General features: G+C 27.0%; 1 protein-coding gene across 1 annotated transcript in view; it reads right to left on the reverse strand.

Moving 5' to 3' along the window:
- LOC111633139 (sortilin-related receptor-like) overlaps window positions 1-27896 on the reverse strand; it is a 178195-nt gene that overhangs the window by 65882 nt on the left and 84417 nt on the right. Inside the window, exons 17-26 of the mRNA XM_023377670.1 lie at window positions 26697-26961; window positions 20872-21010; window positions 17780-17962; window positions 15647-15684; window positions 15033-15258; window positions 11055-11171; window positions 7986-8111; window positions 7792-7911; window positions 5344-5583; window positions 1867-1956 (exon numbers count right to left, since the gene is read on the reverse strand). Of these exons, the coding sequence (XP_023233438.1) occupies window positions 1867-1956; window positions 5344-5583; window positions 7792-7911; window positions 7986-8111; window positions 11055-11171; window positions 15033-15258; window positions 15647-15684; window positions 17780-17962; window positions 20872-21010; window positions 26697-26961 (1544 nt within the window). The remainder of the gene's footprint in view (window positions 1-1866; window positions 1957-5343; window positions 5584-7791; window positions 7912-7985; window positions 8112-11054; window positions 11172-15032; window positions 15259-15646; window positions 15685-17779; window positions 17963-20871; window positions 21011-26696; window positions 26962-27896) is intronic.

The raw sequence follows: 27896 nt of genomic DNA on the forward strand, positions 1-27896 counted from the left end.
TGCATTATCTTCAGATCCATGCTTTACCTTTTGCAAAATGTATGTAATTTTAGATTGCTTGCTTCTAGTTAAAAGGTCTTTATAAATTTCCTTATATGGTGCTAAGCACGAACAAAGAATAAAGCAAGTATGGAATAAGGGAAAAACATTCGGCAACATCAGAAGCAGAAGCGTCGCGATCTGGCAACATTGAAACAAGTTTCAAGAAGGACCACGTGTCTCGACAGAAGGCAAGAAGAGAAAATTTACATACTTAAGTACTAATAGTTCACGAAAATAATAATTTTCGTAAACTATTATTACTTAAGTATGTAAAAATTTATTACATTTCCTGTTGTACGAGAGTTTTACCCAATTCTCGAACTGTGTCAGAGTAAATCCGTGCTATAAAAGTACCGTGTTATACGGGGGATGGTACCAATTCTCGAACCGTGTTAGAGTGAATCCGTGCTATAAAAGTACCGTGTTATACGGGGGATGGTACCAATTCTCGAACCGTGTTAGAGTGAATCCGTGCTATACAAGTGCCGTGTTATACGGGGGTTACCTGTATTAATATATCTGTCAATCAGCATTAAATTATAGATTGGTCTATGTAAGAGTTAAGCAAATAATGAAATTTAAAAATATATCTAACTCATTTAAGAAAGTAAGTTAATAGTTACTTGTAATAATTTTTGAAGATTTCATGCTTTATCTTCAAACCATTACTTCATAAAATTTTGTTCTATTTAATATCATTCAAATTGGAACACAGTTCAGAACAAAAATATGTGTATTCTTTTTCAAAATATACATATGACATGGACTGACTGAGTTGTTGAAATTAATTGAAATAAAAAAAATGAGTTGTTCTTTCATTTGCAATACTTTAATGGTGATCTTAGTCCTTTGTTTACAGGTACAGGTACAGTAGAGCATCGATTATCCGACTCAATTGGGGACTGGGGTTGGTCGGATAATTGAAAAGTCGGATAACCGAAAAGTATGAAAAAATCCATTATTAGTGTGGTATATTATTATAACCCCTGTAATTAGTATATTGCTATTAACATACTTCACGCTGAATTTTCCTCCATGTTAAGCCTATCAAATTTTTTTTAAAAAAATAATAATCGTCGCTATTGTATCCTTAAAAATTATAAAATTAAGCCTCGTTTAAATACTGGCTCCCTTTCATGGTCGATCCAGTGTTGCCAGCTAAAACGTGTAAAAATAATATAAAAGTAGCCAAGACATAGCCAAATATTGTAGCGCCACATCACTAGCAGACATTTGAATTTGCCGACTAGAACACGGTCGGTTAACCGAGGTGACAGTTAATCGGGGGTCGGATAATCGATGCTCTACTATAATACAGAGACTCCCTTACAGTGAGTTAGATATATTTTTAAGATAAAAATTATCTTATTTATAATCATAAAAATTAATTTAATAATTATTTAAAGAATTAACACTGTGATTATCTTATCATCACTACACAGCTGCTAATATTATAAATAAAAAACACACTGAAATTAATGTCAAATAATTCTAAATCACCTACCACACATATGTTCATCAGAATTATCATCACAATCATTTACTTTATCACATCTCCACAAGCCCGGAATGCAATTACCATCATCACACTTAAACATCCATGCAGCATGTAAATTTTCATTTTTATATATTATCTATCTTTAGCAATTAATGTTTGATTAACTATAAATTATAATCTATCAGAAACAATATAATAATTATTCAAAAATTTTAACTCATACTTTATAAGTCATAAGAAGAATGTGAATAAAGTATGCAAATAATTACAATAATTACTGATATCAATAATCAAATTTGAAAAATAAATTAACAACAAATATTTACCTGAATTGCATCTGAAACGATCTTCACCACAATTTTCTGGCTGCTTTGTAGTTAAAGGAAATCCAGTTGAAGTCGAAACCTTTTCATTTTCTGAAATTAATAGAAATTTATAATTAACAATAAAAACTTAGATTATCTATTTTAACAATAAAATTCAGTAATGCCTATTTCTCTTAGCAGCTTAAGTCTTTTAGAATGCACATCTAAACAAAAATATTGAAAATAAAACACATTTCAACTAAATAGTCAACATGGTTTTGGAAGAAGAAAAATTATTTATCTAATAGCAAATGCAAGAATATATTTCTGTTTTGGAAGTACAGGTAACCCCCGTATAACACGGTAGTTACATTCCAAAAAATTGCCGTGTTATGCGAATCCTTGTTATAAGAAACAAAGAACTAGTACGAAAAGGAGGGTTAGGTTCCAAAAATTAAAAAACATGCTAGTATATTTTCATAATTAAGATAAATATCTTCATTAAAATTTTTTAAAGTGATACATATTAATATAAATTAAACAATGTTTTCTTCGTCATCACTAAAAACACTATTAATTAACCNCTTTCACAGTATTTTTTGTATTATGTGACCAAAAATAAGTGTGAGCATTCATGTTTAGAAATATTCTTTGTTACACTTTGTCAATTTTAATGGGCTTCTCATGAGCACATTGTTTTTATTTTTGGTTGCATAATACTAAGAATTTTTTTAAAACCTGAATAAATTTTATTTTTTACATTTTAGTGCATTTATGCAAGTAAAAAGTATTTCATTAAAACTTTTTTTAATATTGTTTTATTTTGTACTGTTTGTTTTATATATATAACACCAAACTATTATAATTCTTTTTGTTTTAGCACTTAATTGGAAAGTGAATAAAAATTTGAGTTACAAGTTTTATGTAGACAGTATTCAGTATGTCTAAAAAGGAGCAAGGATTTCCCATGTGTAGTGCCATCTGTTATCAGATTTTTTACAAACTTTAATTTTTCATTAGTTTTTTGTTAGTTGCTAAAGTTGTTTGCAAACTTTAAAAAAATGTATTGTTATCAGGAATACATATGTATGTAAAGTTTCAACTAGATCAGAAATTGAGAAGTGGATGAAAACTGAGTTATTTTAAATGGACAGAAGGCAAATGAAGTAAGTTAATAAAAAGCATATAATAATTCAAACAGTTAATCAATAAAAAATTCAGTGATGTATTAATAAAAAATAAGTTTAAGAAAGGAAATGTTCTGAAACAAAACTTGAAAAGAATAACAATACTTAAAAAAAAAATGTGTCAATCGAATACATGTGATCTTCTACTTTTGTATATAATTGGTTCCTGAAATGTGTATAAAAGTTGAAATGTACAAAAATAAAGCAATGTAAAAAAAACATCAAAAAAGGTTTTCAAAATATTTTAATTTTTATTGATTAGTATCTGGTGTTTTCTTTATAAATTTGTCAAGAGATAATTGAATTGTACTCTTCTTTTTCTTTTCTTGATAAAGAGTTCTATAACATGCTGTGTCTTTTTCTATTGTTCTTTACATGCTCTCCATTGAGATCACATTCTTTCATGATGATCAAAAATTTGTCAAGATGCATTAATTCAAGACATTCCTGCTCAAGACTGAACCTGTGACACCAAAAATAAATGTGATTGATGTCGAAGAGGTGGAGAGTGACTATTGACTAATAGTTCATGAGAAGGGAAGAATTATTACATGAATTTACATGCATTTTGCCACATATATCAATAAAATGAAAAGTATGAAATGTGTGTGAAAGTATAAGACTGCCTATCATATTCTTAATATATATAAACTAATAATGATAAAAACAAAAGATAGGAAAAAAAAATCAAAATATAGTAAACTGCTAACTTGGAGTAATAGGAGATAAAGCTTTCTGAGCTTTCGGAAGTCCAAATTAGCAGGATGAAGATGTAGAAAATGAAAAGGTTGATATACAGTAGAGTAATTCATTAAGAACAGCTCTATACAGAAGTTTTAGGGAGCTTTGGTATGTTATACTGCTAAATTAGAGGAAATAAACACAAAAAATTTCATGACAATAACTTATCAACTATAGTAATATAATGCACATTATTGCAAATACTTCTGGATATTGAAAACACTATTCATAATTTCATTATAATTTTTCTATAGTTAAGAAATTTTGAATTATTGTACAATTTTTTGAAAATGTGTTTATATTATGTGAAGTTTGAGTTTATAAGTGTTTACTGTAATAACAATAACAATAATAACTGAATACGCTGTTCACTGAACTATTTTAAATTAAAATTAAATTACTAAGCATATGATCAGAAAATGATTATGAAATTATAAATAACAAACATTTTATTATAATAATGCATTGATTGGTATGTCTGCAAATCTTAATAATCATTTTATTTTGTTGTTCCTGACAATGATCATTGTTCAAAAGCTTACATTTTTTATTAATTTTTCTTCAATTAAAGCAATTTTGTTTGAGATGAGTTAGAAAAAATTTTTTTTGACAAATTGAAACATATTGAAAATATTAAAAAAATAATAATAATTAACTTTTGAATTAAGGTTCATTTTCTTAATATTAACTATTTGAAGCTCATGCATCCTTTTTATAAAATCATATTTAAAAGAAAAAAATTATTTCATATATAATTTAAAAGTTTAAATTATTATACAATACAATACATTTATAATTCATACGATTTAGAGTGTAAATAACATATATTCAACTTTTATTATTTCTAATAAGAAATGTGGTATCCTGTATTTCTTTTATTTCATAGGAAATTCTAAGATTTTCCAAACAATATATTGAAATTTTATTGAGCTAAATTACGACTACTTAATAATCAGAAACTTAGCAATTTGGCCAGAGGTAGGCAGTTAAACTGCTATCTCTTGATAAATTTAATAATTAGAAATAAAGTAACTTTTAATTTTAATTTAGAATATTCTGGAAGAAAAAATTGGTCTGAAGAGAAACCGATCTTTGCTTCCAGTGCTATTAACCACTCAGCAGTGAAGGATGGATATATCCGTCCAGGGCGACCGTGTGGCAGTGATGAAGGACGGATATATCTGTTAAATTCTTTTGGGGATATTGCCAAAAACTGCAGTGAAATAAAAATTCACCTAAAAAATGAATTATGTAACAATAAAAAAAGACTTTTCTTTACTAGACATAACTGTTTACAAAATCTTTTTCTGAAACAGTAATGAGAAAAAACGCGTGGAAAAATACTTTAAAAATTTCCCACGTTTATTCTCCACTACTGGGGGTAGAACCATACTAGTCCACTGTTGAAAGGTTAATTATTTAATTTTAGATATAACCATACTAGTTACTTACTACATTTATAAANGTAATAAACATATTTTCAAAATAAACTTTGAATTGTTTACTAATCATAACTCAGAGTTTTTCTATAAATCAAATTATAAACATTTAAAATAATATTAAAACTTACTACAGTTTTCTTCATCACTATTGTCTTCACAATCTTTGTCACCATCACAATACCAAGTACTAAATATACAGTGGCCACTTTTGCATTTATACTGCCAGTCTTCACATGTTTTAATATCACAGTTATTTTCATCACTTCCATCTTGGCAATCTTTTTCTCCATCACATTTCCAAGTTTTAGGTATGCACTGCTTTGAACTATTGCAACTAAATTCGTTATGATGACAGACTGAAGATGGTGCTAAAAATTATTATTTGTAATTAATATTTGCAAACATTAGACATTTGTAAATTATACTTGACAACTATTTCTAACTACTAATTTTAAGTTAACAATAACATCTATAATTTGTATTGGATATCAAATTATTACTTAAAAGAAAATTTCTTTTCAACATTTTTAAATTTTAGATTTTATCAGAGCAAACAAGGATGTCAAATTTTATAACTATTAAATGAAATTATAAATCGTATTTAATAGTTTAGGAATTTAATTTTCTTTAATATTAGATTTTAGAATTTTATTTTAATTGATTAGAAATTGTTAAATAATATACTATATTAAATAATAATTATTACATAAATGTTTTGCAACATTTTATAAAATTATTATTTTATAAGGTGTGAGAGAGAGAGAGAGAGAATCAAATGAAACATTTATTTGTTGAAGTAGACATGGCAATTTCCATGAACTATCCATGCTAGTTATTGACTTGCTGTAACAGCTACAAGGAATTCTTAAATTCTGCAATTTTAAAGATAGCGTTAGTTTTGCAATTTGTCTACTCATAAGTTTGAAGTTCATAAAAAGTTTTAGTAAAAATTAAAATGGATTTAAAACTTTTAAATTCATTTTAATTTTTGATTATTCTTTGCTAAGTGAACACCTGAAAGATGAGCTGAAAGGCTTAAAAGTACTGAGGTCTCATTGGATTTTAATTTAATTTTCCAACAAAATAGGGCTTCACTAAACATTTTGATTTGAATATTTTTTTTTATTTATATAGAAAGAGATAATGAACAGATAAGTACTAATTTTATTAACCCTCCTGCCATAAGGTGGCATATCAGGACACATATCACAAGGGGGTGTCGTATACGACACTTAGCTAAATAACTGTTTTTTCCTTATATAAATTAGGTTAGATTGGTTTAAATAATAAATATACATGAAAAGAAAATATGTATGTTTACAAAACATACAAAATTGTGTTTAATTAGGAAGAAACTTTTTATTTTTTAAGAACTAATGCTGTTATTTTTATTTATTTAGTCATATGCATGACAGACAAATCACTTTCTTTTGTTCACCACAAACACTTTTCTTACACTTGGTACTTTTTCTGTGTACAAAAAGAACATTTTCCTGGCCTTGTCGATGTGGATGGATTTAGTGATGGTGCATCTTTGGGCATTTCTATTCCTAGGATGTTGCACATTTCTTCTATCAATGTTTTACTAATGTGGGGACATGTCATCCTTTTTCTATGTGTGGTGTATGTAACCCATGAAAAAGAAAGTTTCTTTAAAAACTCAGTCCAACAGTTGTTGCTTCTATGTTCTTGTGACATATTTAGCTTGTAGATTGCACAGGAATTTACTGCTGCTGTATCTAAAATGCCATAGAAGTATCGCATAGGCCAGAAATTTGTCATTCTTTTGACAGATTTTGCATGACATAAATTATCAAAAATATCCCTTTAGTCACAATATAAAATTCAACTATGGCAGGTTTTTGGGTGATTTGGGCAATTTCGCCAGTGTAATGCTTGGATAATATGAGGACTACAGTTTTACTTTTCTTCGGACAGAAAAAAACAAGAATCTTCAGATCATCATACAGAAATTTTTTAAAATTTTTATTACGACCATTGGGATTTATCGTAACAATTCTTGACAAATTTCTTTGTCCGTAGTAAACTGTTGATATTCTGCTATAGTAATCTGCCAAACAATGGTAGATAATCAAAAAATAGCTCTTTAGGCTTTTCCTACATGATGAAAAAAGATAACATACATCACAAGGGGGTGTCGTATACGACACCAGAGCAGAGTGCGCTCTAATAGTACCTAAATTATGAAAAAAATTGAAGGTCAATGACTTATTTTTCCACGCCACTGTCTTGAGAACTACTGCCCGATAGGGTAATTTATGGTCACAACCCCCCAACACTAGCGCTGTTTCTTGCACAAATGAAAACAAACAAGACGTGTCGGATACAACATCACCTTGTGGCAGGAGGGTTAATATTTATCTCTTCTTAGAGAAATACATAAAAAAGGATACATTTTAAAAAGTTACTAATTTTCATAAAGTTTTACTAAATTTTTTGTTTTAGTTTATATAAGAATTTAACTAAAACTTGCACTAGCTGAAATTTGTATTATTTGAATTTCCTTTGATCAAATTGTAGCATTTGTAATTATAATAAAATAAAGCATTACTTACAAGTACAGTTTTCTTCATCGGATCCATCAAAACAGTCAACATCAAAATCACAACGAAACTTTTCATTTATACACTTTCCATTTTTACAACGAAACTGGCCAGTTTTACATGAAGGATAATCTGTAAACAAATATAATTCGGTAAAGGCTACAAGTATAATTAGTCAAAATTCAAATATTATGATTTATACTCACTGCAATGTGCTTCATGTGATTCATCAGAACCATCACCACAATCGTTTTCAAAATCACAAACCCAACTTGACGGAATGCAATGATTATTTTTACATTTGAATTGATTACTACTACAGCTTGGTAAGGCTAAAAATTCAAATAATGATAATTATAATAAGAATTATTAATTTTATAATGTTTATAATATGATAAAAATATCAAGTTTACAAGTAGCATATTATTATACTATCTTCAAAAATTTTTGACAGAATATAACAGACATAGGCAAATGCGGCTCTTTTTGAGTTACATGCAGCTCTTGCTGAAAGTGTTAATTTCTGCTTATTATTATTATTTTTACAATTTTATTTCCACAATTTTGTGAAAATATGTTTATTAAAAAATTCAATATTTGTTTTATATTATATTTATATTATATAATAATATCGCAGTACAGAATAAAAAAGTACAGAACTGTGGCTCCCATGTATTTTGCAAAACCTACATTTCGGCTCCCACTGAACTCTTGCTTGCCCACCCCTGGAATATAACATTCTTCAAAATATATATGATTTATAATTATAATTAAAGCAAGTTAAAATATTTGAAATTTATCTAAATTTAACTACACACCACCATTAATTATCAATTCATTTTTATTTTTTTTTTAAAAACTAACATTTGTGACCATTGAACTTCCAAGTTTTTTTTAAATAAAAAGCTTTTGTTCTATTTTCATATATAAGTATGTGAAAATGTTTTTTTTTGTATTCTTATTGTTATAATACCAATTATTGAACATAAAAACAAAAAATTTAAAATGACACCAAACATGAACCATAACCACATCATATCATACCACCATATTGAAATATGAAAATCAAACTATAACTTTATTTATTTATTTATTTTTCATTTTGGACTCTCATCAGTCCTGTGAGCACATTAACTGCCTTAGTCATCTGGTTGTCAAATTACAACTTAATATTCTCTCACTTGGTTGTTTATCATTCCCCTGTGCAATAAAATGGGATGCTCATCTTACAATACTCTGTATTATAATTTAATATGTCGGTGTTTTCTTTCTTTTCTCTGTAAACCTTACAAGTAAGTTTAAGAATTTCAATACAGCATTTCTTACATCTAAAGTCATCACCATTGAATGTTAGAAGTGCTATATTGAAATTCTCAAACATACTTGTAAGGTTTACAGAGAAAAGAAAGACAATTTCATCACGTTATCTACATAATGTCTGTGTTTAATTTTTTAATGTAAGTCTTACATACAATTTGTAATTGTAATTATAAATTTAACTGTAAAATTAGAAAACAATTATAAATAGAAAACTTAGGCCAAAACTCCACTAGTGTAAAAACCAACGTCACCGTAAAAACTTTTAATCATGTGACCTATTTGCATTTGCATCTGGATTGTGGTGGAGGACTGGCTAGCAAAATTTTTACGGCGACAGTGCTGCCCCAAATGTCGAAAGTAAATACTTCTTCGCATGTGAATTGGTGGAAACGGATGACGGTTGTATACATGATATATCAATATAAAGGCAATGATTATATTCTACAAATTTTTTCTGTACTATAATTACAAATGTAGTAAAAATAATATCTTTACTTTCATATATTAACATTTATTATTGTATTATTAAGATATTATACAGCACTTATAAGCTTAGCTTTTTTATTATATAGGCCTACTCCTGTAAATTGAAGGATTTTCCTTTGGACATCTATATAGTGTGTTTTAGCCCCCATTATTATAATTGGGTTACCTCGTCATAGATACATGAATACTTTCGGATGTTTTCAATAAATCTTTCCAAACCTATTCTAGAGTAGCCATGAGAGAACATACACAAAAGCTCGTTTTCCGCCATTTTCACACCATGTCACAATGACCTAGATTTCACTGACTTTTGATTGGTGGAGGGTACCGTCTTACGGCCATATTCATGTTGAAAGTTGAACAATGCTCAACTCACTTTTATGCTGGTTTTACAACCTGCTCAGGTGTAAAATATCATGATCACATGATTAAAAGCTTTTACGATGAGGGGTTTTATGCCCGTTTTTACACTAGTGGAGTCGAAGCCTTAGGGAGTGTCAACAAATGATTTGATGAATTTAAAACATTTATCAATTCTTCTGGTGTCAATAAATACAAGGATTGTCCATTTTTTTTGCTAGTTAAGTAGGATCATTCAATTCATGCTTTGAAAAAACTATTTTATCATTTTACATGATATAAAAGATTATACAGGAAATAGACTTTAAATGGAAATGTGCAGCTAAACTGGAAAGTATTAGATAACAAATTTAATTAAAACTAGAAATCCTTTTAATACAATAAAAACTTTTCAATTTTAAACATAAACAAGAAAAATATGGTTTTTTAAAATATAAAGTTAATTTTTTTTAAATTATTTAAAATTTAAACAATAGATAGTGCTGAGATCAGTGTCACTGGTTCATTTTTTATATATAATTTTGTGATCAGGTTTATGAAGGAAATATTTATTTAGAAAAACATTATAGACAGGGGGATGGCACTACATTATTTAACAGTGCTGGTTAATAATGGCTTGTGTATGCAATCACCTTAATAGAATCATTCTTATTTTGTGTACGGTTTTGATTAATGATGGTTTTGATTGAAAAATTAATTTTAATTCTGTATAATAATTTATATAATTACTATGTAATAACAACAGACATTATTTTGTGATTATTTTTCCTTTGAGAGCTGCTGCTGTAACCAATTGTCAGAACATTTTAAAATATTTCATATTAAAATATATATTAATAATATGAATATATATATATATTCATATTTTTTGATTAATTTTTATAATTTTCAGTTTAAATATAAACCTACAACTCAAATTCTGTTTGCTAATTTTTATATCATAAAAAAAATCTGAAATACTTATTCTAAAATTAAGGTATCATCAATGCTCAGAAGTTTTGCTTCAACTGAAAACTATTAAAAAACAAAAAATCTCAAACTTCTAATTTTTTTATTTTTTATTAATTATTTATGAGGTTGTTTTCAGATAATATTTAATATATACTCACCACAATTAACTTCATCACTTAAGTCACCACAATCATTATCTCCATCACATTTCCACAAATTAGGAATGCAAAGTTCATTTGAACACAAAAATTGTTCAGAAGAACAAGTTGAATGCACTAAAATAAAAAATGTTATTAATTGCAGTTAAGTAAAATTTAATTATTATTAATTGTTTTTATTTTTAATCTTTACTGTTTCTTATATGTAAAATGTTTCCTTAAAAAAACTCATGTCTAAAAATTGGGGGGGAGAAGAAGCCTTTTACATATAAATACAAAATCTTTTTTTTTCCTTTTAAATTATTTATTTATTTTGGCTGTGAGGTAAATACATTTTCAGTTTCTTCCTATCATTTCTGGAAGAGATTACAAGACATGTGGTTAATAATACACAAACAAAAAGTTATACATCCAGATAGAATTGTCTGATTACTTCAAAATTCAGCATACAGCTATGTCTCAGACAAGTATATAAATAATTACATCTGTGGTCCAATTGTATACTACATATTACCACCAAAATTCTTAAAATCACTACACCAATATCTTATAAAAACACTTGGCAGAGACTCACTGTGTTCAGAATTTTCAGTTTACCTGTTCTTTGGAGGTCTTCAAATGATAGACATGCCTGTATGATGAAGTTAAAGACATTACACACAACAGATAACATTTGAGAAAGGCCAAATCAGGCTGAAGGAAGCAGGATGGTTGATTTGCTGAATTGCCTATCATCTTGTCTGTTTTGACCTGACTGTCATGAGTTATGGAACATACATACATGATAGCTAGGCTGTGAATGCTCCAGACAGACCTCCATCTGATCATGAATAGTTTCAACAGCAACTTTGTCCACCATCCAGAGACAGGTAGAAGCCTTGCTACTTGTACTTGTCCTATCTCTTTCTGTATAATTGGCAGGTGACTAAAAGAGACAAATTTGTATGCACAGCAATTGCTATATGTTTTGCCATTAGCACCCTAACGTTGACTTTCTTTGCAGTAATGCTGTGATAGAAAATTATAAATGCTATGGATTGGCAATGTTACATCTTTAGCAACAAATCTTAATTTTGTTTGGGAATGGATGGCCATTGTATTAGAGAGTGAAAACCATTGGTAAGTACTTTGCCCTCACCTTTATTGTTGAGTATCATACTATCACTATTGGTATGCTGGTTTGGAGAGCCATCTCACATGACAGTCAGTCTAGAAGTAGTGTGAGAGGAAGATCAACTGCATTGTTCACATTCAGTAAATTCTTCATCCTCATTTGTTGTCTTTTGTAGCAAGGCTGAAACAGCCATTTTTAAGATAAGCAAAATAATGCTTAGCTGTACACAATTGGGATTTCTCAGGAATATTTCCATCATGTTTCCACACTTCTTTGACCTGTCCAAATATGTTGGCTGTCAAGTATTTCTGAGACCGGATGGGATTTCAGCATTGGTCATCTATGTACACGAGGGATCTGGAGTAACACTTGTAACATCTGTGAAAAAATCTGTTGCAGGATGTTACCATCTGTTACATTATGCTTCCACGTCTGACTGTATTGTTGCAGATATCCAGGCAAGAGAAGTCTTTCATACTATTAAAGTTTCTTTGAAATTATACCATTCTTCCATAGAAAATTCTCTCTTTGCTATGATATTTGCAAATGTCATATAAAATAATAAATAAATATAAATTCTCTACTTACTATTTTCATTTCCCTGTAAGGAAACATTTTAAGTCATTGAGCAAGTGAATGAGTAAGTAGATAAATCAGATCAATGTAACTTTACTATTTTAGTTTTTAATATAATAATTCAAGAAATTGATATTAAATATATTACTTTGAATTTTATATGTTTATATTTAATTTGTTTTTTGATAATAAGTAGCTTTTTTATTTTCAAGTGAAAAGTGAAGAATCAGTAAATGAATGTGATCATTTATTCAAATGTGAAAATTCTAAATTGTGAATAAACTAAATTAGATATCTGAAGAAACCAACTTTAAAATAAATTCAAAATTATTTTATATTAAAAAAAGAAATAGTATCCATTGAAAACTTTCTGCTTCCAAACATTTCATCATAAAAGATATTTTAACATTTTCTAAAAAATTTAAATATTTATAAATATAAAAGAGAAGATAATAGTATATAAATATCTCAAGAATATTTTTGTTTTGTCATCTAAATGTTATTTTGCAAATTTAAATGTTTCCAATCTTTTAGAAGAAATAAAAAAGCACTATTATACACAAAAATCAAAATAAAGCCTTGATTAAACGAATTCTGAATAAAAGCCAATTACTTGAATTAAAAAATTAATAATATTTATTCAGAATTGTTTATTTCTAAGTTTTTTCTTCAAAGATATTGCATATAAAAGAATGAAATTGAAAAAGTTAGAGCTCTTTATTCTTAGAAAAAATTATACGTTATATGAAAAAAATATGTATTACAAAACATTTTGCCATTTTTTATATCTCAAAAGCATAGCATAAATCACATTCATAGCATAAATCATTTACCAAGTCTTGAATCAATTGTATATGATTATGTCTTTATTGAAAACTATCTAAAACTACTTTATTGTAACTAGTAACAATATTCATATGTTGTTTTATATTACATAATCTGGTCTGTATTGAAACTTATTTATTTTTGACCAATTCTATTCTTATTTTTATATAACAGTTTGTTTTGAAGATAATTTGAACAGAATCACTTAAAGATTTTAAAATCCAATAGAACATAATAAAATTATGTAAAAAGTAATAAAAAAATCATTCTTCTAAATCATTTAATCATCAAGACCTTAGTATCTTTTAACTAAAACATTTTACTTTTTGTTCAATTAAAAATTTTTATTTCATTTTATTTATTGGCTTCTGTTGCTCATGAATTACATATGAAAATTTTATTTTGTAAAAATTAAACTCCAGTACTTTCAGTTTATTTTAAAAAATTAATATTTCTTGATTATTAAAAACAACTTGTTCTTAAGTCTCACAGAAGTCTGGAAAAAATCTAAATAAAAAGAAAATATATAGGATACAAATGTTAAAAAATTTTAAAAAGATTTACATCTGTAATAATGAAAAAACAGCAATTGTATACAACTATATTAATTCAAAATAAAAATAATGTAAGATATGACTATTAAATAGTTTAACAAATGTTAAATAAATATTTTTATGAATCAATATAAATAATTTCAATTGATTAAAAATAATTTTTTTAAATGTATTTTTTATATTAGAAAAAAGAAAAAAAAAATCACATGAAAAGGATCTTATAAGTATGAATATGCATAAACTTTGGTATTTTTCATTTAAAAAGTGACAAACAAAAACTGTTTATATGCACTGGTTAAAAAAGCCAAATTATACATCATAAATTTAATTCATTAATTTTTCTCTCTCTTCTCTTCTATATTTTGAATCCTTCATTATTATTTTATTAAAACTTGCAGAATTGTAAGTTCACTACTTAATTTGATGGTAATAAACCTGTTGAAGAAAATTAATATAATTTTCATCCTTAAACAGTTGAGCTTCATCCAATTTGAGACATAAAATTTTCCATTTTACATAAGGACAGTTTTTCTTTCACAAAAGATAAATGTTTTTATAATTTTATTCACTGCTCAAAATGTTTGCATCTTCTTCCGTTTTTCTTCAATAATTCTGTTTTCTTGTCAATGTTTTTGATATTCATTCATATTTTAAGAAAAAAAAAAAATGTATATTTTTCATATTTAAATGTATTGTTAAAATTTATCAAAGTATTCAAAAAATATTCAGTGATAATTAATATTTATTTTGAAAATCAACAATCAAATTTTAAAACTATGTATTGTTATTTAATGTAAAATGAACAAGCATAAAAGAACATAACAGAAAGGATTATTTGACTTTAAAAATATATGCATGAAAATCAAATTATTTAAATTCACTAAACCAAAAAATTCATTTTCAATTTACCTGGAAGGCAAAAACCATCAGGTTGCATTAAATAATTTCCAGGACATAAGCATTTTTCACTTCCATCTTTCAATTTTTGTACATTTGCTCCATCAGGACAAACACATATTCTGTTATTATGTGGATATGGAATACACATATGACTACATGGAGTAAAGCTTGAATTTTTACACATATTACTTCCTGTAAAATATAACAAAAAAATAAAGTGAATAAATATGTAAATATAAAACATATTTTAAAACAAATAAAAAAACTTAAAAGTTATTGTGCACTATTTTCTATTCAATTTTTTATTAGTTCAATACAAGTTGTTAACTATGATAATTGTATATATATATATATATACAAATTTTTATCCTAAAAAATATTTACATGTAATGGTATTGCCTAGATGCAATTTACAAAAGAATCATTACTTTTAATCTAATAATAAACTGAATATATCTATAGTTGATGCATACTATATTGAAATAAAAACATTTTGTAGTGTCACACAAGTGTATTTAAAATGATTCAAAGACATACTTGATTTATTGGCTTATGTTGCTCATGTTTTTGAAAATATTTTAATGGGAATTAATCAGTATTATTATTATTTTGTCAATTCTTACCATTTTTGGAGTAATGGTATTGTTGTTGATGGAAGTAACTATCATTATTAATTTACAAAACAATGCTATATCCTTTAATCATAACCAGACAAACACTCATTTTAATCAAGGAATTTTCCATTATAAAATGCTGATAGTTGAGAAATATATTTGAGATTATTTAAAAATTATATTTAATTTGAACTTACTTCATTCAAATTATGCTTGAAATAATCATCATAAATAGGGATTACTTTTTGTGAAAATACAGTAAAATAGAGAGATGTAAAATTCTGCACAAGTACATAACATTTTTGATTACAAGATAGCAGATGGTAATTATAAGTTACCATTTGCTTTGGGGTACAAATACACTCCATTGTACATTTTTATCAAGTACAAGTACAGTTGGTAAAAATAATAAATAGCAGTTTGATTATTTGATGTTGATGATACATTACAATGAAATGGAATGAACTGCTGATCAATGTGTGTATTATGGCAATTCAGAATTGTTTATTTCTAAGTTTTTTCTTCAAAGATATTGCATATAAAAGAATGAAATTGAAAAAGTTAGAGCTCTTTATTCTTAGAAAAAATTATACGTTATATGAAAAAAATATGTATTACAAAACATTTTGCCATTTTTTATATCTCAAAAGCATAGCATAAATCACATTCATAGCATAAATCATTTACCAAGTCTTGAATCAATTGTATATGATTATGTCTTTATTGAAAACTATCTAAAACTACTTTATTGTAACTAGTAACAATATTCATATGTTGTTTTATATTACATAATCTGGTCTGTATTGAAACTTATTTATTTTTGACCAATTCTATTCTTATTTTTATATAACAGTTTGTTTTGAAGATAATTTGAACAGAATCACTTAAAGATTTTAAAATCCAATAGAACATAATAAAATTATGTAAAAAGTAATAAAAAAATCATTCTTCTAAATCATTTAATCATCAAGACCTTAGTATCTTTTAACTAAAACATTTTACTTTTTGTTCAATTAAAAATTTTTATTTCATTTTATTTATTGGCTTCTGTTGCTCATGAATTACATATGAAAATTTTATTTTGTAAAAATTAAACTCCAGTACTTTCAGTTTATTTTAAAAAATTAATATTTCTTGATTATTAAAAACAACTTGTTCTTAAGTCTCACAGAAGTCTGGAAAAAATCTAAATAAAAAGAAAATATATAGGATACAAATGTTAAAAAATTTTAAAAAGATTTACATCTGTAATAATGAAAAAACAGCAATTGTATACAACTATATTAATTCAAAATAAAAATAATGTAAGATATGACTATTAAATAGTTTAACAAATGTTAAATAAATATTTTTATGAATCAATATAAATAATTTCAATTGATTAAAAATAATTTTTTTAAATGTATTTTTTATATTAGAAAAAAGAAAAAAAAAATCACATGAAAAGGATCTTATAAGTATGAATATGCATAAACTTTGGTATTTTTCATTTAAAAAGTGACAAACAAAAACTGTTTATATGCACTGGTTAAAAAAGCCAAATTATACATCATAAATTTAATTCATTAATTTTTCTCTCTCTTCTCTTCTATATTTTGAATCCTTCATTATTATTTTATTAAAACTTGCAGAATTGTAAGTTCACTACTTAATTTGATGGTAATAAACCTGTTGAAGAAAATTAATATAATTTTCATCCTTAAACAGTTGAGCTTCATCCAATTTGAGACATAAAATTTTCCATTTTACATAAGGACAGTTTTTCTTTCACAAAAGATAAATGTTTTTATAATTTTATTCACTGCTCAAAATGTTTGCATCTTCTTCCGTTTTTCTTCAATAATTCTGTTTTCTTGTCAATGTTTTTGATATTCATTCATATTTTAAGAAAAAAAAAAAATGTATATTTTTCATATTTAAATGTATTGTTAAAATTTATCAAAGTATTCAAAAAATATTCAGTGATAATTAATATTTATTTTGAAAATCAACAATCAAATTTTAAAACTATGTATTGTTATTTAATGTAAAATGAACAAGCATAAAAGAACATAACAGAAAGGATTATTTGACTTTAAAAATATATGCATGAAAATCAAATTATTTAAATTCACTAAACCAAAAAATTCATTTTCAATTTACCTGGAAGGCAAAAACCATCAGGTTGCATTAAATAATTTCCAGGACATAAGCATTTTTCACTTCCATCTTTCAATTTTTGTACATTTGCTCCATCAGGACAAACACATATTCTGTTATTATGTGGATATGGAATACACATATGACTACATGGAGTAAAGCTTGAATTTTTACACATATTACTTCCTGTAAAATATAACAAAAAAATAAAGTGAATAAATATGTAAATATAAAACATATTTTAAAACAAATAAAAAAACTTAAAAGTTATTGTGCACTATTTTCTATTCAATTTTTTATTAGTTCAATACAAGTTGTTAACTATGATAATTGTATATATATATATATATACAAATTTTTATCCTAAAAAATATTTACATGTAATGGTATTGCCTAGATGCAATTTACAAAAGAATCATTACTTTTAATCTAATAATAAACTGAATATATCTATAGTTGATGCATACTATATTGAAATAAAAACATTTTGTAGTGTCACACAAGTGTATTTAAAATGATTCAAAGACATACTTGATTTATTGGCTTATGTTGCTCATGTTTTTGAAAATATTTTAATGGGAATTAATCAGTATTATTATTATTTTGTCAATTCTTACCATTTTTGGAGTAATGGTATTGTTGTTGATGGAAGTAACTATCATTATTAATTTACAAAACAATGCTATATCCTTTAATCATAACCAGACAAACACTCATTTTAATCAAGGAATTTTCCATTATAAAATGCTGATAGTTGAGAAATATATTTGAGATTATTTAAAAATTATATTTAATTTGAACTTACTTCATTCAAATTATGCTTGAAATAATCATCATAAATAGGGATTACTTTTTGTGAAAATACAGTAAAATAGAGAGATGTAAAATTCTGCACAAGTACATAACATTTTTGATTACAAGATAGCAGATGGTAATTATAAGTTACCATTTGCTTTGGGGTACAAATACACTCCATTGTACATTTTTATCAAGTACAAGTACAGTTGGTAAAAATAATAAATAGCAGTTTGATTATTTGATGTTGATGATACATTACAATGAAATGGAATGAACTGCTGATCAATGTGTGTATTATGGCAATGCAAAAAAGTAATAAAATGATTTAATAATTTATAAATTTAGTTTTAATTACTTTATTAACTAATTTGATATATTTTTTTTGTATAAATATGTTTTTATAAGATTCTGTTATAAATTGCATTTTTATGATTAAGTTTATAATTTATTTTTATTAATGATTTTTTAAAATGTTTTTTAAAAAATTTTATTTAAAAAAATGATTTGTGTGAAATATTTTAATACATTTAGTATATGTTTTGAAATGTTCTGTATTTTTAACTTTGTCAAAAACTTTCAATTTACATGTAACCAAGGATGGTCAAAAATATTCTTAAGTAAAAGATTTTAGTTACCTGAAACAAACAATTTTGTTTTTTATCATAATAAACTGTAACAAATTTAATGATCAAAAATATATAAATACGCGTTTTAGAATATATATATGTTACTGTGAATGACTGATATCTGGCAAATATCAACATTCTCCGGTGAATGTCAGCATTCACACAGTCATTTCGTGTATGTATGAAATATTTGCCAAGTATCATTATTTCTCACTTACACTAGCAAATGTCGACATTTAGCATGCACTGATGGTATATGTTGAATAAAAATATTTTTGTTATGTTAAGACAAAAATGCAACATTTTAATATGTGAAAATAGGAGAAAGCTTATGTAACAGCACATTTAAATAAACTGTTGAACCTAAAACAAACAGTACATTCTTAATCATTAAAGAAAATAATACAATAATAAACTTACAACATAAATTATGTGATTAACGTTACACAATCTTATTTATTGCAACAACTTAGTTATGGCACTTTGAATTGCACAAGAATCCCTTGCTTTTATGACTACATTTATTTGTGGAACACTTTTTTTACAATGACAGCATGTATAGCCTTGCCCTCCACTTTTCGAATTAGCTGCAGCTGCTTCTCTCAGCAATATTTCTTGAGAAGAAATCTCATCTATGGAAAGTAACTTTTCTTTACAAATTATGAACTGATTACAAACTGATCTGTTAATGGTGTCTTTTATTCAGATATCACCGACGCCTTACCAACGATCCCTCTCATCCTCAGCCACTCAACCTGACAAACTGATTCCCACCTCAAGGGATCAAAAGACCTTGTCCTACCTCTGGCTACCCACAAAGGATTTGGCAACAGACTGTTGCCTCTCTGTCTACATTGGCTTCTTGAGTGTCGTTTCAACCTCCACCAAAGCTTATCTGTGCTTGTCAACATACACTGCCGACTGTTCGAATGTATAATAATATAACCAAATATTCGGACTTTCACCAACGTATTTTGTATGTGTCAACATTCACCGGAGAATATCGACATTCTCTAATATCGGTCTTTCACAGTAACATATATATATATTTTCCCAATCTTTCATTATTTTAATAATCATTATTAAAGATGACAACTATTTTAATCAAAATTGTGTAAATTAAATTTTTTAAAGTAAATAATTTACCTTAAAATATTCCATATATATTTAAATTAAGTCCAGCAGTCTTTTATAAGTTATTATGCTATGATTAAATACTGAGTGATGAAACAGATTTTCTTGCAAGAAGTACAGTTGATAATGCTTTTTTCTATTCTGCTATAAATCGTGAGAAGTACTTAAATCTTGAACATTTATTTGCTATAAACTCTAAAGATAACATTTGAAACTCATCATATCATTAAATCTTCTCTTTGCAAGTATACTTTTCATGTGTTTACTTTCTTATTAATGGTCATTAAGGTACAATAGGTAACATTTTTTGAAGAATTATGTTCCTAAAATAATTTTTTAAACTTATTCACCTATTACTTTTTCAATTTCTTAAAAATAATTAAATTCTATGAACATTTTTATCCTTATAAATCCTTTAAAGAATTGCAATTTTAAAATTTATATCAATTATATATTCCAAACAGTTAAAAATGTAAAATTTGAATTTTTAAAAATTTTATTTTTTTTAGATTAATTTAATTAAAATTTTCAATTTACCTTGCTGCATTCCTGATGAAAAAATTTTTAAATCCATTGGATGATTAATAGTTTCTGCCAACTGAATTAATCCAGAACCATCATATTTGTTTGCCATAAATATTCCTTTTTTAATCCAATCATCAAAATAAATCCAATCCTAAAAATAAAAATAAAAAAAACTAACTAATTGTTATTGATGAAAAAAAAATAATAAAATCATAAATTTTATATATAAAATTTTGTAGTTTTTTGAATCGTATTTTTATGTTCATCTAAAAGATGATATATAAATATAAAAATATGAGCAATGTTCAAGTAAAATTAAGACTTTTATAAAAAGGAAAAGTTTTTAATTACTGTATGTCAAGGTGGTCTATCTTGTAGGTGACAAGATAGGTCGTGTTTTCACATGTCAGAGCACATTTTCTGGAAAGGGATGGCTGGCAAGCCATCCTGGACAAGTTGAGACAGATATGCCAACCAAGATGGACCCAATAGAAAGCTCAGCTCAGCTCTGGATTGGTTGGACAACAAATTCAAAACTTAGATATAAGGCAACATTAGATCAAAGAAAGAAGAGCCTAGCCTAAGACTGTATGAGGAGAAGGAGGTCTGGACTAAGACACTGTAATTAAAAGTAATCAAGATGTATTGCTGTGTAAATAGTGTTAAATAATAGACTTAATTTATGTTCAAGGAGTCGTATGGTGTTCTTTTTGATGGACTGAAAACTGGAAGACATGATTTGAACTTTACTCTGTAGTTTAGAAACATTATTATTTCCAAATATCAGGTTGTTCAATAAGTTTTGTCATTTGATAAGAGGTGGCACTATTAGGATCGTCACTTTATTTCTCTATAAATAGTACTACTATTTCATAAACACGTGTCAAGTTTCAAGTAGATCCGTCAACTCATTGCATATTTGCAGCTGTTCAAAGTCGACGTGTCACTGTATTTTTTTACAATGGAAAAATTGAATATCGTGCAGTGATAAAATTCTTATTTTTGGAAGGTGTAGCACCAAAACAAATTCATGAACGATTGTTAAAAGTGTAAAAGAACTCTTCACCTTCAATCAGAACAGTAGAAAGATGGGTTGCTGAATTTAAACGTGGTTGTATGAGTCTTGAAGACAATTCACATGAAGGACGTCCAAAAAGTGCATCAACACCAGAAATCATAGCAAAAATACAGCATATGGTTTTGGAAGATTGTCGATTAACTGAGAGAGATTTAGTAGAAGCCCTAGGGATTTCATTAGGCAATGTGAGCAATATTTTAGCCGAAGTTTTGGGTTACAGAAAGCTGTGTGCACAATGGGTGCCGCATTCGCTAACTATGGAACAAAAACACATTCGAATGCAACTTTCTCAGCAACATTTGGAGCGTTTTAGAAAGGATAAAAAAAATTTTGTGCATCGTTTCATCACTATGGATGAGACTTGGGTCTACCACCATGATCCTGAATCAAAACAAGAGACTAAGGAGTGGTGTGAACCCGGTACTTCAGCTCCAAAGCGAGTTAGGGTCCAGAAATCGGCCAAGAAGGTGTTAGCATCAGTTTTTTGGGATGCAAAAGGAATTTTGTTTGTGGATTACCTCCAAACTGGTAAAACAATAAACTCAGATTATTATTGTAACCTTTTGGATCAGCTGGATGTAAAAATTCTTGAGAAAAGACCTGGTTTAAAAAGAAAAAAATCATTTTTTATCAAGACAACGCACCCTCTCACACTGCTCAAAAAACCATTGCGAAAATCAGTAAATTAAAATACGAATTGTTGCAACATCCTCCCTATTCGCCAGATTTAGCTCCCTCTGACTTCTGGCTGTTCTCACATCTCAAAAAATTCATGCGTGGGAAACGATTTTCATCGAATGAAGAAGCCATGGAAGCGTATTTCGACAGTCTTCCGGATTCTCACTTTAGGGATGAAATCCATAAATTAGAAGATCACTGGAACAAGTGTATTGAAGTTCAGGGAGATTATATTGAATAATAAAATGTATTTCAAACCATAAAATTGTGTTTTTCTTATCAAACGACAAAACTTATTGAACAACCTGATAGCAGGATAGATGCATTTTCTCAAAAAATATATCTATTCAATCATTTTACAAGTACTGATATTTTCAAACCTTATAAAGATTTATCTAACTTCCATAATCATTATCAACTATTTCACTTACTAAAATGACCAATGTCAGTCCTCTAGAAAACTAAACTCACAATCTTTTAGAACAGTGGTGTGCAAACTTTTTGACTGTTGGGTCAAAATGAGCATAAGTCATAGATACTGTAGGTGGAAAACAGATATTTTTTATATTCCATATATACCAAAAGTAAGCCTATTTATGTGTCAAATATTTTGCAGGCCTGACTGATGTGATACCACAGACTGAATTTGTTCCAAAAATTATAGTTTGGGTATGTTTTAGAAGATAAAAAAAAATTACTAGAAGAAAATTTAGAATTTATGTAAGATAGAGAATATTAAAGCTTTTCATTTCAATGGTCGAAGAAATAGCATTATTATAGTGTACGGATATAATTCATTCTGGAACAGAAGCAAAGTTTAATTAAAATAAGATAAAGAATTTTATATCAATATAGTTAAAATAATCAATTTAGTTATATCAATAATATAGTTATATCAATTTAGTTAAAATAAGATAAAGAATTTTATATCAATATGATAAATATTAAAAAATTGTATTTAAAGTGATATTTTATTTATGGAAAAAATATTATTATGAAGTTCCATCTTTAACTCTTACTGTGAGATAGCTATAACCCTGCTGTAAAAGGGGTACATCTAAGTATTAACATCTTCATGGTTCAAATAAACACAGACAAAATTATAATCAACAAGCCTAGTCTACAAAAAGTAGAAAGAAGGAAATGATAATCCACTATAAGATCCACATTTTATGGAGGAGAAAATGTCTTAGTGCTAAACTCAAAACCTAGACAGTTAATAAAACATTTTTGTTGTTAAAAATGTTTTGTTTTTGAGCAAATCATTTTCCATCTGTTTCTATATGACAGTAAACTTTTCACTGAGACACATCACTATTTAAAGGTGAGGACATTGCCTGGTTACTGCTTGTGCCATATCTGACATAAAACCTGTAAAGGGCAACTTGAAAACCTCAAATTATCATAGTTTATATAAATCAAAAGTAGCACTGATTTAATAAAGAACTTGTCCAGTGTTGTGTTTTTTTGTCTGCTTTTTAAAACTTTTCTGAAGTAGGCAATTAAATTATCATTGAATGTATTTGTATTTTGGTTGACTATAGCAACATTTGGTTGCCACTTTGGAACGATTAGAACTTGGTTTCTTGTATTGATGATTTTTCAATAACTCAACAACACATACAAAAACAACTGCAAAGAGCAGACTTATTAACTACAGCTGGCTGATCGGCAGAGGTATGCGATTGCAGTGCCACTCCAGTGTTGGAAATGGTGACAAATACAGAAAAATAAAAGTCATCAAAATGTGACGAATATCGAATATAGAAGTTTCACTGTATATCAACAAGTTAGACTAGTAAAATATTAATGCTTGATAATATTAAAACATATTTACTAGCTGGACACAAATAAATAGATTTTCAATGACACTATTTATATGTTAAGAATGCCTAATGTAACAAAATTTATAGACATATATATCAAAATGAATCAAAGTGCAATTCAACACAAGTCACAAGTTGGATACTGATATCAAATAATGAAAATCCATACTAACCAGCACTAATTTTATAATTTAATGAGTACTTTTGACCTTTTCAAAATGCCAGAAGTACTTGTAATAAAAAATTGGTGTTGGTTAGTAAAAATCTTAATTAATGAATAATTAAGTATAACATACTTAAATATTCATTAATTTAAGATAATTGTGAACTTTGGTAATGATCCAAAGTACACACTATTATCGTAATAAAAAATTGGTGTTGGTTAGTAAAAATCTTAATTAATGAATAATTAAGTATAACATACTTAAATATTCATTAATTTAAGATAATTGTGTACTTTGGTAATGATCCAAAGTACACACTATTATCTAAAATTCTACTTGTTGATTTATTCTGAAAATGTTAAGGAAAACTTGATAAAACGATGAAAGAATTCTTTTATTCATGTAAAAAAATAAGATATTTAAATAAATACAGTAAAACCTCTCCAGATTTTTCATTCCATAGAATTCATTGTTTTTAATTCTCCTTAAACTGACCACTCCTTTACTCAACCAATAATTATCTGGGCTCTAATAATCCTTTGTCTGAAATACTTTCTTTGAGATGATCGGTTTCATCATCACTTGATGGGATGATAAAACTGAGGTCATGAGCATGTATAATGTTAGGCATTGTACATGTCAATTGCACTGTTGTGTTAGATGTAAAAATTCAACATTTTTTCAAACTTCAATGTCCTTATTTTCTCTTATTCAGTCCTATTGTGGAGAACATACATAATTTTCTGTTAATATCCTCAACAATTTATTCCCAGCTTTATTCTATTATTCTATTTATTATTATTAAATTAAATAATATAACAATGCCAATGAATTAATTTTCATTATTGGGGAAAGTTAAAATGGTAATTGACGACAACAGATCTGGGTAAAATTCGGAAATTTTTTGAATTTGTTTAACCAAATAGAAAAGAAATATCAAAAAAGTTAAAACAGAACACAAATGTCCATTTCAGAATGATAAAACAAACATTTAAGACTATGTATTACATTTTCAAGTAAGTAAACAGAATTACATGTGATATATTATGAAATAAATTTTCTTGCAGTAAAGTGTTAATCAATACATAGGATTTTAAAAGTTTTTGCTGTATTGCTTACTATTGCTTACACAGTAGTGTGTGTAGTGTTAAACTAGAATACTATATATACTATGTATTACTATTAGACACAGTATTGTGATAATCTGAAGGTATTCTTAAATGGATTTATATAATTTTTACCTCAAACAACTTAAATAAATAATTTAATTTAACTACAATTAAAAAGGGAAATTTGATAAAATTTAGAATAAAGTTAATATAACCAAAAAAGGTTATAAAAACTTCAACATCCTGAAAAACTACTCTATTACACTACATTTTACAAGAACCGAGGATGTTTTGCTTCCTTCCTCCACACCTCATATCTTAGAATTTTGCACACCACCTGTGCAGATGACACGACATTTTTGGGAAAAAGATGAGGTCATAATCGGAAATAAAAGGGCAAGTTTTTATACACTCGGGGCAGTCTACGACAGGAGTAGTTGCCATAGAGAAGCAGTTCCCCCTCAGATAGAACATGCCACATACAGTCTCTCCTTGAATTTGGACCTGGGCACTTCTAGCCAGCAACCACCAACTATTCGAGTCATGTACATCAAGGTAATATGATTTTATTGTAAACTCTCTCATACTGATTATCGTCATAGAGTAGACATATGTTTTGTGTTGTTAATCTATTATTTGTCCTTGTTATTCTGGTCTTCTGTGATTAAATTGTTGATTTTTATATTCCTGACTTTCGTAGTCGAGTATTTATTCCTTATGCACAACCCACACAGAATCTTACCACTCGGGTTCTGAAAAAATTTAAACCATCCAGTGACAAGGTAAGCAGGTCTAACAGATCTGACGATTAGAGGGCCTGGACCCTCGTCCATATTCTCACAGTATTATGTATTGTACATTATTCTGTAAGCTTATTTTTGTCATCCCCCTTTGAGATGACCAGCTTTCATAAGTTTTTGGATGGTTGTCTTAAAGAGGTTTTACTGTATATGTATAATTTGAAGATTTAAGCATGTTTTACCTTATAAACTGCTATTGCAAATGCATGAGGAATGACTGAATCTCCTTGTAACACAAATCTGATGTTAAGACCATCAAAATCAGAGGATGCAATATAATCTTTTTTGGAATCTGCCCAAAATATTCTTTCTTGTTGATAATCAATAGTAATTCCATTTGGCCAAGCTACTACTGAAGAATTAATTAAAGTAACAAAATGAGATCCATCTAGGTATGATCTTGCAATTTTAGGTGTTTTATCACTCCAGTCTGTCAAAAATAAATACCTAAAAAGAGATATTAATTTAGTATGAAATTTTTTATGTTAATAAAAAAATAATAATACATCTGTTTTATAAAGAAAATAATTAATTAAAATTATTAATCTACAAACCTTAATTCTCAATATTAAGAATATTACATTTAACAAAAATGACAATTGAGCACTCTTTTAAATAACTGTTCCTTACTGAATTATTTTAATATTTTCTCTAAATACAATAACATCTGTCTTGTTACAACCAACTCCATTTTTCCTTAGAAATCTTCAAAAAAAGAAATGCTATATAGTTTAAGGAGTTGTTGTAATACAATTTATTCTGTTTATTAAATGTTTTTTAATATTTTTCACATCTCATCTTCTGATATATTCTAAAGAAGTTGATCTAATTTATTTATATATATTAAATAGATTCAAACAAAGAACATAATATCTTTAAAGTGTTCAAGCTAGAGATAAGATGCACGATATCTTTAAATCTGTTTAATTGATCTATGTTGCATTTTCATTCCTTAAACTGTATAGTATTTCTTCTGTTTCAAAATTTCTAAAAGCTAAAAAACATTTAGATTAATGTCATCTTTTATTGAGAAAATGAGAGCAGTTGAAGTTTGTCTATTTCTAGCTAACACACTTTCTGGTTTAGATATCAAATATTTTAAGTCTAACATAATATTATAACGATTTTTCGAAGAATAAAATAGAATAAGTGAAGTTAAAATGTTATTTTCAATGTTATCAGGAAGTTCTATTTTGGTGGAAAATTTTCAATTTTATGCTTTGGGAAACTTGCTTATTCGTCTAAATAGCATCAAATAACATAAAAATAAGTGCAAATAGCATGGTTTTTTTGAAAAACCATGAAAATAACTATTTTTTAGCATTTGTTTACATTCTAGATTCTGATTGGTATAGTCGAAAAGGTACTTCCTGAGAAATTTG

The sequence above is a fragment of the Centruroides sculpturatus genome, unplaced genomic scaffold (genome assembly GCF_000671375.1).
Source record: "Centruroides sculpturatus isolate CEXI.00-Female unplaced genomic scaffold, Cexi_2.0 scaffold786, whole genome shotgun sequence".
Taxonomy (NCBI): Eukaryota; Metazoa; Arthropoda; class Arachnida; order Scorpiones; family Buthidae; genus Centruroides; species Centruroides sculpturatus.